At 40.0% G+C, this 16,498-nt stretch overlaps 1 protein-coding gene across 4 annotated transcripts in view; it reads left to right on the forward strand.

Moving 5' to 3' along the window:
- Positions 1-6,771: 6,771 nt before the first annotated feature.
- flna (filamin A, alpha (actin binding protein 280)) overlaps positions 6,772-16,498 on the forward strand; it is a 54,026-nt gene continuing 44,299 nt past the window's right edge. For 2 of the 4 annotated variants that reach the window (XM_062426555.1, XM_062426556.1), the window contains exon 1: positions 15,404-15,704. In XM_062426555.1, the coding sequence (XP_062282539.1) occupies positions 15,413-15,704 (292 nt within the window). In that variant the 5' untranslated portion in view covers positions 15,404-15,412. Of the gene's footprint in view, positions 6,787-15,221; positions 15,705-16,498 lie in introns of those variants that run through there. The other 2 variants (XM_062426553.1, XM_062426554.1) reach the window with 2 other exon arrangements.

Genomic DNA, 16,498 nt, shown 5'->3' on the forward strand with positions numbered 1-16,498 from the left:
TACTCAGAAAAACTGATCCAAAAAAAATTACTCAGAAAAACAGGAAAAAAATTACTCAGAAAAACTGATCCAAAAAAATTACTCAGAAAAACAGGATCTGTATTTTTTTTTATTGAATGAATGCAATAAGCTTCCGTATTAAACTGTATAATCATACTAAAATATACCCATATACCCTGTATTTTGTAACGACCCTGATACTGATTTATTTTACAGCCTAGACTTACAATGTAAAAAAAAAGGAGCATTCTGTCAATAAAACATCACAGCAGTTACTTTAGGAGGAGTCTCTCATGTATGCTTTACAGAAATGTTGTAAAAACATAGAAACACATGGTATCATTACATATCATCTTGTGATAGAACATAAAACCGGTCAAGGCTCTTCTCCAAAATCAGTTTTGATCTTACATTGGATCTCAGAACTATATTACTTCATACCCAGTATTTCCAGTATCATCATTAACACATATTACTATTTTATAGCTATGCTGTGGCTGTAAAGGTTCTTCTGATGTTTTGTTCCAAAATTCCATTACTGCTTCAAAAAGGTGCCTGAGAGGGATTTTAGAAGTGGCACCAGCCAGATGTATGCGGTATTTTCCTTCGTATTCTGTCATTAGTAATTAAAGGATAATGTTTCTGTTGTGGTGATTTTAGGCCAAATCATAAAGGAGTTAACCGACCTCTATCTGGAACCAGTTTGATTCATCTTTTGCTTTACAACTCAACAAGCTATTCTCATATGTAGATACATAAGTCCTAGAGGAGATAGTCACTTTAATCTTAACCGATGCTGTGAGAGGAAATCTCCATCATTTCTCTTTGGTTTTTTTCCAGAATTTAGTCAAATACTTGTATATGAAACCTCTTCTCTCTCTCTATTATCACTTGTTCAACTTTTAACTATCAGCTATCAACGTCCATCAAAGAGGACTTTAATTTGACCCACACTGTGAATGACGTTCACGTTGTCTCACTCTGGGATCCGTGTCACTTTTCTTGTCTATAAAGTGCTCGCTTTGCGCGCGTTATGAACAAAGTGGAGGATGTGGTTCTTGAAAGGATGATCAAAAAAAGAAAAAAAACAGTGCAGTATGTTAAATGCACCTAAATCTCATTTCTCCTAACTTCCTTTAACCTTTGTGTCGTCCTCCCGGGTCAAATTGACCCCGTCTGTTTTGACTGTTCCTTCTTTCCTCCCTTCCTTCCTTCCTTCCATCTGTCCTTCCTCCTTTCCTTCCTTCCTCCCTCCCTTCCTTCCTCCTTTCCTTCCTTCTTCCTCCCTCTCTCCTACCTTCCTTCCTTCCTTCCTTCTTTCCTCTGTCCTTCATTCCTTCCTCCCTTCCTTCTTTCCTTTCCTCCCTTCCTTCCTCCCTCCTGTCCTTCCTTCCTTATTTCCTTCCTTCCTCCCTCCTTTACTTCCTTCTTTCCTCCCTTCCTTCCTTCATCCTTCCCTCCTTCCTTTCCTTCCTTCTTCCTTCTTCCTCCCTTCCTTCGTTCCTTTCCTCCCTCCTTTCCTTCCTTCCTTCTTCCTCCCTTCCTTCCTTCCTTTCCTCCCTCCTTTCCTTCCTTCCTTCCTTCCTTCTTCCTCCCTTCCTTCGTTCCTTTCCTCACTCCTTTCCTTCCTTCTTCCTTCCTCCCTTACTTCCTTGACTCGAGGACAACAGGAGGGTTGAAGTCCCGCTTCACTCAAAAATGTGTTTTTCTTCTTGTTCCTTTAGTTGAATGACGTTCTCTTCTCCATGCAGAATGGTGTATGTTTACAGTTCATGGCGTGTGACGTCACAACTAGTTTTTTTGTTGATCATGTCCAGTATGCAACTTGTTAGATTCAAATTCTAATGGATGGTGAAGTAGGCTGAGTGTATGTGACGCAGAGATGACTTCTTTTTCAATGTATGTGCACGTGCATGCGTGTGTGTGGTTCAAGCTCTGCAAAGAACGCTTAAAGTAGTATTATATAAAAGAGGCAAGCATTGAAAACAGAAGCAAAAATATGAATAAGAATGATGTGAGAACAAACAAACAGAATAAAGAATGAGTAAATGTCACTCACATGACACACAACACATGGCTGGAGTCAAAAAGGACAAACAAAGGGAAGGAAGGCGACATATTTGCCAGTAGCCGTTGCTGAGAAGTAGCTGTTCAACTTTTTAAAATAAATAATATTTACATATTTATAAATTGTGGATTTTTACAATGAAGGAGAAGGAGCATTTTGCAATTGAAGAAGTTTTACAAACAAACAGACAAACAAAGTAATTGGACTTTTTTCTGGAAAAGTCATATCAGACACAGTTTACTCAAAACAGAGTATTTATATGTTTACCACATGTGTGAAGGGGATTTTAATAAATAGCTCATGATTAACTCAAGGTGCTAAATGGAACCAAACCTGGAAGTAATCATGAATATTTTGTTTCCCCTCAAAGAAGATGGTTCATACATCATAAATCTACATTACTTCATTATTTTCTGTGTCCTCATAACACTGTTCCCATGAACACATTTCACTTGTATACTTTCACTTGTAAATTGAGGGTTTAAGGATAGAGTGTGTGTACAGATTGTGTAACCCCTTGAAGTAAACTTGTGAATTGTGACTTTTGGGCTATATAAATAAAATCAACTGGTCAATGTCAACTTGTACCTAACCACCTCACCACCTCATTTCACTTTATCACATAACTAAACAAGGAACATGAATACAGTGAACAGTATCTCATCGCAAGGATGTAGATATGACATCGCCAAAGAAGTGGCTGCTGTAGAGAGCGCAGTGGTGTGTGTGTGTGTGTGTGTGTGTGTGTGTGTTTGTGTGTTTATCCCAACAAATAAGTCTCTGGGGATGTAACTTCAACAAGCTGCATGCAGATGATGTCACTGACCAACTGGACGTGCTCGCAACCACAACCGCAAACATCTGGCTCTAATCAATTCAAACACACACGCACGCACGCACACACACACACACACACACACACACACACACACACACACACACACACACACACACACAAATCAAAATCACAGTTGCTTTATTGGCATATATGTCGCAAGAACAATATTGATAGAATAACATAACATGAAGACAGTTATACTGACATATATTTATCGTATTAATTATAGTATTAATTATAGTATTAATTATAGTATTCATTATAGTATTAGCTTATGGTATTAATTATAGTATTAATTATAGTATTAGCCTATGGTATTAATTATAGTATTAATTATAGTATTAGCCTATGGTATTAATTATAGTATTAATTATAGTATTAGCCTATGGTATTGATTATAGTAGTATTACAGTATTAGCCTATGGTATTGATTATAGTAGTATTACAGTATTAGCCTATGGTATTGATTATAGTAGTATTATAGTATTAGCCTATGGTATTGATTATAGTAGTATTACAGTATTAGCCTATGGTATTGATTATAGTAGTATTACAGTATTAGCCTATGGTATTGATTATAGTAGTATTACAGTATTAGCCTATGGTATTGATTATAGTAGTATTATAGTATTAGCCTATGGTATTGATTATAGTAGTATTACAGTATTAGCCTATGGTATTGATTATAGTAGTATTATAGTATTAGCCTATGGTATTGATTATAGTAGTATTATAGTATTAGCCTATGGTATTGATTATAGTAGTATTACAGTATTAGCCTATGGTATTGATTATAGTAGTATTATAGTATTAGCCTATGGTATTGATTATAGTAGTATTATAGTATTAGCCTATGGTATTGATTATAGTAGTATTATAGTATTAGCCTATGGTATTGATTATAGTAGTATTACAGTATTAGCCTATGGTATTGATTATAGTAGTATTATAGTATTAGCCTATGGTATTGATTATAGTAGTATTATAGTATTAGCCTATGGTATTGATTATAGTAGTATTACAGTATTAGCCTATGGTATTGATTATAGTAGTATTATAGTATTAGCCTATGGTATTGATTATAGTAGTATTACAGTATTAGCCTATGGTATTGATTATAGTAGTATTATAGTATTAGCCTATGGTATTGATTATAGTAGTATTACAGTATTAGCCTATGGTATTGATTATAGTAGTATTATAGTATTAGCCTATGGTATTGATTATAGTAGTATTATAGTATTAGCCTATGGTATTGATTATAGTAGTATTATAGTATTAGGTCATTCACTGTCCCTCAGGTTGTGGCATATTGGGCAGAAACATATGCACTTTCTCCTTGTCTTAGGAGTATTTTTAATTTAGAGAGGTCATTGATCTCTTTCAAACCTTTGATTTTAGAGTTGAATTTTGTTACACACACACACACACACACACACACACACACACACACACACACACACACACACACACACACACACACACACACACACACACACACACACACAATCAAAATCACATTTGCTTTATTGGCACATGAGCGACACCAATATTGATATATTAACATAACATTAAGACAATAAGACTGACATATATTAATTATAGTATCAATTATAGTAGTATTATAGTATTAACCTATGGTATTAATTATAGTAATATTATAGTATTAACCTATGGTATTGATTATAGTAGTATTACAGTATTAACCTATGGTATTAATTATAGTAGTATTATAGTATTAACCTATGGTATTAATTATAGTAGTATTACAGTATTAGCCTATGGTATTGATTATAGTAGTATTATAGTATTAACCTATGGTATTAATTATAGTAGTATTACAGTATTAGCCTATGGTATTGATTATAGTAGTATTATAGTATTAGGTCATTCACTGTCCCTCAGGTTGTGGCATACATACTGTGCAGTAAGATATGCACTTTCTCCTCCTGGTTGAATTGTGTTACACACACACAGACACACACACACACACACACACACACACACACACAAACACACAAACACACACACACACACACACACACACACACACACACACACACAGAGAGAGAGCGAGGGAGAGAGAGAGAGAGAGAGAGAGAGAGAGAGAGAGAGAGAGAGAGAGAGAGAGAGAGAGAGAGAGAGAGTACTTCATGACTCACTCATACGTAACAAAATGAATGGGGGTTAAAGGGACAAGCTGATAAGTTAAAGTTAAATTGTGTTTTTTTAAAGGTTCAACAACCTCCACCCCCTTCTTTCACCCAACCTCCTCCACCTCTCTGCCTTCCCTTCTCTCTCTGTCTCCTCTCTTTTCTCTTTGCCCTGCATTACTCTGTGGTATTTGTGTACAATGTTTTGTGTAAGATACTAAAGAAAGATTGCAAGAACAGATTTTCCCAAATGTTCAATTGTAATAAATGTTTTATTAGATTTCTATAAACCCACAACAGCATGTGACAGACACATTGTTGAAGGTTGAGAGTTATAGTTTTTTATAGTGATACTACACAGATTTTGTTTATGTTTGGTCTCTATTTATTCTCATCCACTCTCACTTTAACCTCTCCAACCTCTCCACCTCCCCTCTTCTCTTCCTCCTCCTCCCTTCATCCTCCCACCAGACTGATGAACTGTAAGTAGAGGGCACAGCAGACTCCGAACATTCTTGCTTCCTGAGCCAATACTCAGCTGGAGAGCACTAACACACACAAGCGCGCGCACACACGCACGCACACACACACACACACACACACATACACACCTCTCCCACCCCCGTGTCGAGTCAGTCGGATAAGGGTTTGACTTAGAGAAATACAGCTTGCCATGTTCACCGGCCTGCCTGAACGACAACAACAGATAACAGGAAAGAGAGGACAGAGGGTGCAGAGAGATGAGAGGAGCTACCTTTCTCTGTTACACGCACGCACACGCACACACACACGTCTGTTTTTATATCATTATGAGGACACTCATTGACATAATGCATTCCTAACTCCTTACCCTCATTTTAACCATGACAACTAAATGCCTCAACCCAACCTTTACCCTAAACTGAGCCTAAACCCTATTCTAAACTTAACCCTAAAAGTAAGTCTTAAACCTCAAATTGCCCTTTTTAGTTGTGAGGACTGACCAAAGTGTCCTCACAACGCAGAAATGTCCTCACAAGGCTTCAACTGAAAGTGGTTCCCTCAAAAGGTAGAAAAACATGCACACACACACACACACATACACACACACACACACACACACACACACACACACACACACACACACACACACACACACACACACACACACACACACACACACACACAACCAGACACTGATACACACTCGCACTCGCACACGCACACGCACGCACATACCCACAGGGAAAAATAAAAGAAAGATGGGAGTGATAGGGGCACTACACGGGCCGGTGACATCATACCTTTAAAATCCTGAAGGCGCGGTCATGACGTCACCTCTGAAAAAAAAGGAGAAAAAAAAGAAAGAGGCGCAGAGGAGAAAGAGAGTGAGTTACACCCCCTGCACCTCTGATGCTTTACCCCCTTACCAATTAAGGCTCTCACGGTAGAAGACAGAGAGAGAGAGAGGACGAGGGGAAGCAGAGGTAGAAAAGAGCAAAAGAGCGGAGGGACTATCTCTTTCTTTCCTTTTGCGCCACCAGTACAACCAATACACCCATTTCCCCTCACCGGGACTGCGCGTGGGGAGGGAGGTCCGGGACCTCGGTGCAGCACACATACACACACACACACACACACACACACACGCTCTGTGACCGAAGTAACTGCAGGCTGCACTGACTGGGAGAGGACCGCAAAGACACCGGACACACACACACCCCAAGACCATAGACTACAGAACACATGTAAGTTGTGTCTTGTTGATGTGAATGAGAGAGAGAGAGAGAGAAAGAAAGAGAGAAAGAGAGAAAGAGAGAGAGAGAGAGAGAGAGAGAGAGAGAGAAAGAAAGAAAGAAAGAGAGAGAGAGAGAGAGTGCTTGTGTTGTCACTGTGGGAGATTTTCTGTCACATGATTGCTTTTGACTTAAATCTGCATATAGTTTAGTATAAAGTAGAACAAAGTGGCGTGAGTTTGATTGCAGTGTCTGTGTATGGGTGTCATGAAGTTTTCTGTCATGTATGATAATGTGTGACAGCTCTGTGAAGAGTGTGAGCGCCACGCCTCGAGCACCGCTAACTTTTCTTTTTTCATTTTTTAAACTGTCTCTAAAGCTTTAACGCTGTTTTATTAGATGATTTGGCGCCGTCACACATACTTCAGCTTCTAGTGAAACCTTTTTTGTTGTTGACCCCGCTGTGGTCAGAACATCACCGCAGTAGATGTAGTGTAGTCCTTGCCTGGAGATCATCCATCCGTCTCACTTCATTCCTGCATTGATTTGTTTATGGGCTATCTCGCACGATCACGCTTTTTGCGCGTGCACGTAACAGCAGCAGTGGACTGAAGCATCTCTCCGGTGTTGGCTTAGCTACAATTAGGGGGCTACACACCAAATAAGGTAATACACGGACAGTGTTTTTTTTTTTTTTTACCGGGGGGGCCGAGTAGTAGCCGCTGGCGCCCTCCGCCGCCGGGAGCGGGTCTCACACCTCGAGACGAGGGGGGGGGGGGGGGGGGGGGGGGGGGGGGGGGGGTGCAAGCGCGTGCTCACTGCGCGCACTCACACGCGCGAGACACTTCTGTTCAGGCCGTTTAATCATATTTAACTGAAGATAATCATCACTGATAACAAGATAGCAGCGGATTATGATGCTTTCATTTTTAACCCTGAATATAGAGCAACAGACATCCTATAATTATGTATGGTGGATTAGGGCAATGTGGGACATTGACTAATGTGGGACAACTAAGCTCTTGTTCTATTCAATTTTAGTTGTTTTAACTTATCTGACAAAGAAAGAAAAAATAATTGTAGGCCTAGGCTACTAAATTAAATGACCAAATATGGGTGCGCACATTTCAGAGTGTTTTGTTAGATAAGGCACTTTGTATACATCAAAGTATTTCTAAGCTTAAAAACTTGTGTCCCACATTACAAAATCCACAAATTCTGAAACCATTTGGCACATGGAACATCAATATTAATATAACTGCCATTTTCCTTTTGAGTACAATATCTAAAAATTGTCTTGAGATTTAACAAGGAAACATCTCATTTCATAATGAAGGTGTTGATATAATATACTGGAGTCATATGTAAATATGGAATACAAGTCAGAATTGCAAAAAGTGTCCCACATTACCCTAATGTACCCGAAAGGTTTTATTTTTGTGATAGTCTATACTGTATGATTGAGAGTGCTGAAGTGGGTATAATGTTGCACTTTGGGCCCTTAGAGATCAGTGCCACTTAAGAGACAGTGCTAGAAACTATTTCACACCTATAAATCAAGATAACTTGTTTGAAAAAAACGTGCTTGGATGTCTAAAGAAGCTCCGTTGATGTTTAAATGTGTTGTGTAATCAGCACTTATGGAATATGTTTAATGATGGAGATGTAGTGTGATGTATAATGATGACCCTGGTCAGTGTTTTAAACCTCATAATATTAGACACGGGTAAATTTTTGGACCGTTTCTCTCTGTTATATTATACACTGTAAGATATTACCGATATTCTCGCAGTGTCTTGGTTTCATCAGTTATATTTTATATTGTAAATTATACTTTTTGGTTAATCCAGTTGTTTGAATTTTGAATGTGTGTGTGTGTGTGTGTGTGTGTGTGTGTGTGTGTGTGTGTGTGTGTGTGTGTGTGTGTGTGTGTGTGTGTGTGAAGCACTTTGTAAGTGTCTTTTTAAAAGTGCCAGAGGCTATAAATAAAACTTGATTTATTATTTGATAGTGTTCAGTAACGAAAGGAACCTGAGTCAGGGGGCTTTAGAAAAGAGACCCACTGTCAGGTGTGAGAAGCAGCTCTGTACTTCTGTAACACATAGAAACCACATGTTCTTGATCCTTATACAATTCGATATTTCTTATATCAAAAATGCTACTTTTATCATTTGTGACAGTGAAGTGCAGGCTGGAATAGGAAGGAAGCAGGGAATAGGAAAGCATGTAGCCGCCTACAAATATATTGTGTTTCTTATGCAAAGACAAAGTGAAGTTAATGTGATGCCCTTCTATGTTTCATGACCAAAAGCAACTGCTACCTGACAATGGGAAGCCAGAACATAAAGACAAGAGGTTTCAAAATAAAATACTGTATCATTAGACAGGAAACAAGGGACTATGCTGTTCTAATACACATTTTATAATGTTTCTTGTTTTCACCTAATAGTTGTTCTACAAAACAGTAAATACATTGTCATAATGTTTTTATACACTTATGGCACATGTTGGGGTTTAAAACATAATTTATGAGAACACCTTAAAGATGCTCCGGTCCTCTGAAATGATGCGAACGCGGAAGTAACTTAAAACTGCATTCTATCAAAAGGCCACCAGGGGGCGACCGTTTTGGTGTCAAAAGGACTTCCGTCTCTATACAAGTCAATGGAGAATTCACCAACTTCTCACTTGATTTCTAACTAGTAAACGTTTTCAAAATGTGTTTATGGTCTCAATCGCTAGTTTAAAGCCTTCTTCAATGCAGTATGATGTTCATTTGGGACATTTTGGCCTCCCTGATTTTATATGTGACGATAAAGCAGGGTATGCATTAGGGCGTGGCTACGTCGTGATTGACAGGTTGATTGGTTCACAGGTTCAGGAGGGCGCCTCATGCTCCTCCTGATGCCCATATAAGTAGAATCCGTGTTTTTTTTTTTTATCCCAGCATGCACCTGAAATTTTCAAGATGGCGCTGCTCAGATCCGATACTATTCGCTTCCAAGCAGCAGTCCACAAACCAATGGGTGATGTCATGGATGTTACGTCCATTATATATACAGTCTATGGTACTGAGGGGCTTGTGTATAATGATGAAGGTTACTGTTCTGAAATGAGACTCCTAATATAGCTAATATAGTTATTCTTCATGTGACTGGATGGGTCCTTCCATCAGGTAAATCTAATAAGATGACTTGTATTACAGGCGTTAATATGTTTACAGCAGGAATGTCCCCAATACAACTGTCTCTAATGGAAGTAGTGATTCTATCTGTCACAAGATGTCGTCATCGTCCTCATCGTCCTCATCATCCTCATCATCCTCATCATCAGTGTTTCTTCTCTCTTTTTGACTTCTTTGGTGAGGAGCTGTGGAATGTGCTTCTTCTTTTCTTCTCAGAGTGAATGTAACCTTCAGCAGAGCAGTGGTTTCCAACCTTATTCTGACAGGTGATTTCACACTGAGGTCCTAACATTCCTGTACGCCCTTCATCTAAAACGCGGTTGAAGGGAAAAGTGTGTTTTCAGATTTACAGGCTTTACATGTTTACAGTAGCTCCACTGACTCTGGAAGGCCAACATTTGAGGAAGAAAAAAAAAAAACTTATAACAGAGTCATGGTTTGATAACAGCTTGATAATAAAGACGTGATGACAGCTCTGGAGAGAAAATGAAGCCGGGGTGCTGGCATAGACAGTGTGAGATGTAGATAACCAGGGCAAAAACCTGTCGTTATTTGACACTGCTTGGCCTACTTTCACCAAAGTGCCACCGAAACACATGCATGCAGGGAAGGGGAAAACCGTAGCATTGCTCTAATCTGTGCATTTGACTCGCTCGCTGCCTCTCCTCGCATCACTCTTTCTCTCTGTGTGTGTGTGTGTATGTGGTTAGCAGTGTTTTGTGCAGCATTCATCTAACTTCCTTTGCTCTGCTATGCTCTGTTTAGCTTGTGGCTGATCGGGTGTGGTAAGTGATGGTGAGATACTGTAGACATAGCGGTTGATATTGTAATAATAGTATCACTGGAGTGCAGAGGCAATTTAGTTTGCATTCATTTGAACAAGTAACAATCTAAACTAATATCAAATTAAATACAGCACATATTCCTCACAGTCATATTTATTCTATATGTAGTCATATACTTCCAGGTCAGTAAAAGCTCTCTCCTCACTGTATTTGCTCTTTAAAATATGCTTTTTTCTGTTTTTATGTTCTTATCACGTCATTCTACCTCACAAAGACATAGTGAAAGGACACTAATACCCTAAACTGTGAACTCCACCCTTTGGGTTTCTTGTAATCCAGGAAATGAAGCTTATGCTGCTGTTGTAAGCTTTGGCCAGAAGCCTGACATGTAGACTTAATGTAAAATAACAGAGCAGGATCTGGGTCTGTTACTCAGTGCTTAGCTCAACCCTTGGTTTTTGGCTTTCCTTAAAGTCAACACTGGCATACTTTATGATTTTTGAAACTTTCTTTAACTTCATGTCTAGTTCCAGCTTACATAAGTGACCTTTTGACCCAGGTCCCAAAGGCTTTTGAGTAGCTTACTGGAGGATCTCTCTTTTGAAAACCAATATTTTGGATGTAAATTAAAGTAGCAATACTGCAGCGTAAGAATACTGTGTTACAAGTAAAAGTGGTGCATTTTCATTCTTTTTTTTACCTGCAGTAAAAGTAACTAAGTTTCATCAGCAAAATATACTTAAAGTATCAAAAGCCAAAAACACTCCTTTTAAAGTAATATTATTAACAATATATTGTGTAATAGGATATTATTACATATTGTTGTAATTTCTCAAGCTGCAGCCAAAGTATGCTCTACTCTATACACTACCAGGAAGTTTAATAGTAAAGTGCTGCATCATATTTGACATGTTTTATATGTAAAATCTTAGAATGAAGTGTCAATAGTTCAATGATTAAAAACAGGAAATTTCTATATGACATGCCATAGGGGACATATGGGTCTTAATTACAAGCCCACCAGGATGCCCAAATATAAAATTTGAGCCTCCACATGTCAGGTGTTTAATGAAGTGAGATCCAAAGAAAGTTCTGTTCAGAATGAGTCCAGATAACAATTAGAGAGGAGAGAAAAAGAAGAGTTGATGCATTCAGACAAGCAAAGAGGTCAAGAGGACATGACATAGGTGTAACAGGATTCCATAACACTGAACAGAGAAGTAGTGGGAAAAAAAGAGGAATTGTAGTACAATGAATGAACACTAGATGGAGTCAAAAGACAGCGATATCGGTATGGTCATCAGACACTGAGACATTTTAATGTGTCTTGGTCAGCTCTTTCTGTCCCCGCCCCGACTTTTGTCTCCTGTTTATTTGGCAAATTCCAGTGAAACAATACCCTGCTGGCAGCGTATATTTCACCACTTTACTCAACTCTCTCTGACTTCCAGGCAGCACTTTATTATAATCCGCAGTATGAACTGAACCCATGGATGACCACTCCAAACATTTCTATTTCTGTTTGCTGTCTGAGCCTTCTTTTTCCTCTTCAGTAAATTCTCTGTGTTTCAGGCACTGTTGTTAATCTGCCTTGTTTTCTGCTCTGCCACAATTCGAATCCACTGTCGTCATACGTGTTAAATTTTTATTATGGACAAAGCCTGTAAATTGTGACAAGATTGTATGTAATGAAAGTTGTGAAATGGACTAAATTACACACCTACCGAGGCCGGAGTTACTTAAAACTATCTAATTGTATTGTTCTATTGTTTTAAATGGCCCAGTGAATGTAAAAGCATGCTGATGCCAGTATGTGTGTGTGTGTGTGTGTGTGTTACATTAATAGGGTTCTTTTATTGGGGTGTTATTAAGGCAGGGGGCTCTAGGGTTGCTAAGGGGTGAGGGGCATTCTTCAGATTCTCTCTTGACCAGACACACAAACACACACACAGACAAAGGCAAAGCATTCTTGATGGCTGCTGGCTACACTGTGGCTCCTGGCACTGAGCTCCATATTTAGTCAAAAAAGCTGCAGAGTCACATCTCTCTCTCTCTCTCTCTCTCTCTCTCTCTCTCTCTCTCTCTCCTCTCTCTCTCTCTCTCTCTCTCTCCCTCCCTCTCTCTCTCTCTCTCTCTCTCTCTCTCTCTCTCTCTCTCTCTCTCTCTCTCTCTCTCTCTCTCTCCCTCTTTCTGTCTTTACAGCTACTGCTGTTCTGCTATTCATTCAGAGAGAAAAACTTTGCTTTGCTTGCGTGTGTTGAGATTTTGTCTACTTTTTTTTTTAATGGTCAAAATCAATGCAGCAGAGTATAAAATATCCCAACTTTTATTTTCTATTATAAGTCAAGCTTCAGAAATGCTGGATATTACCATTTCCATGATGCAGCCCAATAGCATCTCTCCTTGTTAAATGTCCTCATCTTTAAAAGTCCATGCACCTAATTTATAATGCAGGTTTTTTTCTGTCAGATCTTTGAAGTCTCAGCTCCAGCTCATCAGAGTTATTTTTCTCAGACTTTAAAAAGCTTCCTCACTGAACACTGTTTCCAAAAGAACGGAGCCGTCTTCTCTGATGAGTAAACTGACCTTTAAGTGAAACATTGGCAGCGGACTGCCCCTTTAAATATTACAATATGTTGTTTCTGTTGTATCAAAACAGGACAGAAACAGCAATGGCAGCATGTGCAAGACATCTGGATTGTAATATTTGTCACCTCATTCCCTCTTAATCTCCGCTCTCTTGTGATTCTGTCTGACGAACCAGAAGGAAAGAAATGAAAATGTGTCTCTAATGCTCAGAAGAGAAGAACCTGAGATTTATTCTTGAGTACAAATAATTAAATGCAAAACTCTCCAAGAGATTTTAGTGAAAATTAAGAAAAATGCAGGAAAATGAGTGTCTGTCAAACTCGCTGTGTCATGAGTAGCTGTCATTAGCAGGTCATATAGTGCAGACTCAGCGTGTGATCTCATGCAGCTGTTTGGTCAGTGCAGAGAGGACAAACAGAGGAGGCAGATGTCTAGACGCTCTAGTGTCTGATAGTGGCTGATCTGCACTGTAACCTCTTGAAACATAAGGCTGCACACACACACACACACAGCGCAGTGACGTCACACACACAGACATGCACATAAATGAAGACAGAAATTTAGACTCTGAAAAAGATATACTGCACACGTAGCACAAATAAGCAGAGTATGGACCAGTGCACGGAGAGGGAAAGCTGAAGAAATCGTGCATACAAGCCAGCAAACACAAACAAACACAACTCTGTGCTGTGGCCTTATGGGGAGACAGTGATGCTTTCATCCTTCTGATATCTCAAATATTTATTTCACTGCCTCCTGGGACCCATGAACGCTGTCCGCAGAAAATGATTGAGAGGGAACAAGGGGGTATGTCATCGGCAACTTCCGGGGACAAATTTCAGACTAAAGACACGTTAATTAAGGACAGCTTTTTCAACTGGGGACAAAAGCCGTGTCCCCGATCTGGAAAAAGCAGCTTTTTTGGGTCGGCGGTTAAGGTTAAAGTCAGAGTTAAGTTTAGGTAAGTAGCGGTTATGGTTAAGTTAGAGATAGGGTAAGTCTCTAGGGAAGGAATGTATTTTCTATCTAATGTCTCCAAAAGTGACCTGAGACAATGTGTGTTTATGTGTGTGTAAATGATAGGCACAAAAAGAAAAGAAAAGAAACATAAAACCTTGAAAGTGACCGAAAACCCACTCTACTAGATTTATGCATCTGAAGGCCTTAATTTTTTCAAGGTGAAATTTAGAGGTGGTTTTCATGGTTTTGGGCAGTTTTGAGCGGGGTCTCCCTTCAAACTATGCAAAAAAAAAAAAAACAACAACTCAGGAATATACCTTCATTTATTTCAATATGTTAATTATCTCCATGTTTGGTGTGTTTGCACCTGTAAACATTAACATTAAGGTTCCTTTAAAGTACAAATGAAGGGTTTCTACTGTTGTTTTTCCTACAGTATGAGTAGGTCTATAATCACACTGCAATAGACTTGAAGTGGATGACTTTACTGCCCAATATCAGCATACAAGACGACAGAAGGGACAATAATAGTCATGTTAGTAATTGGAAAATGTGATTATGTGTTGGGGATTTGTGCTGACTGGACTTTTTCCACTGTTGTCTCTCCCCCATCGTCTTTAATAACTGTTACAACGAAAAAAGAAGAAGCTGCCATCTATTTAGATGAAGACACAGCTGTGTATAATGTGGGTCAGTTTATGGTCAGGATCGGGGATTCCTGGACATGAAGAAGTTAATCATTGGCTGGAGCTGCCTCGTTGTGCAGTGCAGCCTATCGCTTGTGTAGTTTTATCCAAAAATGACTCCCTTTTTTTTCCTCCTTTTTTCCAAGTGCCATAACCGCCTACTTTCTTTTTTGCGAAATCTCTATCTCCAGGCTATAAGTCACTCTCTCCTTTTCTTTCTTTTTCTTTTTCTCCTTAACGCAGACGAGCTCCAGCAGCAGTGAGTGAGAAAAAGAGAGAGGGAGCGGCCAAAGCAAGTTGAACAGACTCCACCCAGAAAAAAGTCAGCGAACCGAGAGACAGCCGAGACCATAAAAATGAGTGGTTCCCACCCCCGGCTCCACCAGAGCGCCGCGCCCGCTCCCAACGCTCTCTCCACGGACAAGGACGCAGAAATGCCCGCCACGGAGAAGGACCTGGCCGAGGATGCGCCGTGGAAGAAAATCCAGCAGAACACCTTCACCCGATGGTGTAACGAGCATCTGAAATGTGTCAACAAGCGAATCGGCAACTTGCAGACGGACCTCGGCGACGGGCTGCGGCTCATCGGGCTTCTGGAGGTCCTGTCCCAGAAGAAGATGTTCAGAAAGTACAACCAGAGGCCCACCTTCCGCCAGATGCAGCTGGAGAACGTGTCGGTGGCGCTGGAGTTCCTGGACAAGGAGAACATCAAGTTGGTGTCCATAGGTGGGTCAGATGAGTCCGTGCACACACATACACACACACACACACACACACACACACACACCACAAAACCACGCTGAGTGTAATGAATGAGTGCCAGTATGTCTCCACCTTCAATCAGCTGGCTTACTCCTTTCTCCTTCTTTATTTGTAGAGCTGTATGTTTGGTTTGAAGTTTTCAGCTTGAGCTCAACACTCATTCTGTCACATAGATGGTGATCATTTAAAGGACAGCTCATGTAAACGTGGATGTGGATGTAGCTGCCTGCAGAGTCCCTGACAGATTAAAGTTAAACATCTTGATGCCCAGTAGTAAAAAAAAAAAACCCCACTGTCTTGTTGTAAAGAAATACTTGTGAAAACACTCGTGAGTTCACTTTCTCTCTCTCCTGTGATCGCTTGTTAGATAAGCCTACAGGAAAGTTGCCAGTGTTGGTAACATTACTGAGTGTGTTTTCAGTGAGAAAAGCAGGCGTTTCCCCAAGCGTCCAGCGTCCAGGGGCGCAGCGCTTTTGTCTCCGGCTGTCCAGATTTTTGAGGCGGATTGTTTTGGGGAGGAAGGGGTCTTGACTGCTCTGTGCGAGGCCCCAGGATTTCTGTGTTCCCCTGCTGCCTGAGCCGGGCTGGGTTGGGCCGGTCCAAGCCAAAATTTGCAGTCCAGGGTGTAATTCAGGCCTAGTAGGACAGGAGAGTTGATCCTACACACACACACACACACACACACTCACACACACAGAAAGAGACACAGGGCTATTGTCTGTGCTCATGTCGTGCAGTGGGCTGGGGTTGGGTCTCCA

Source organism: Scomber scombrus, chromosome 10, assembly GCF_963691925.1.
Source record: "Scomber scombrus chromosome 10, fScoSco1.1, whole genome shotgun sequence".
NCBI classification, from domain to species: domain Eukaryota; kingdom Metazoa; phylum Chordata; class Actinopteri; order Scombriformes; family Scombridae; genus Scomber; species Scomber scombrus.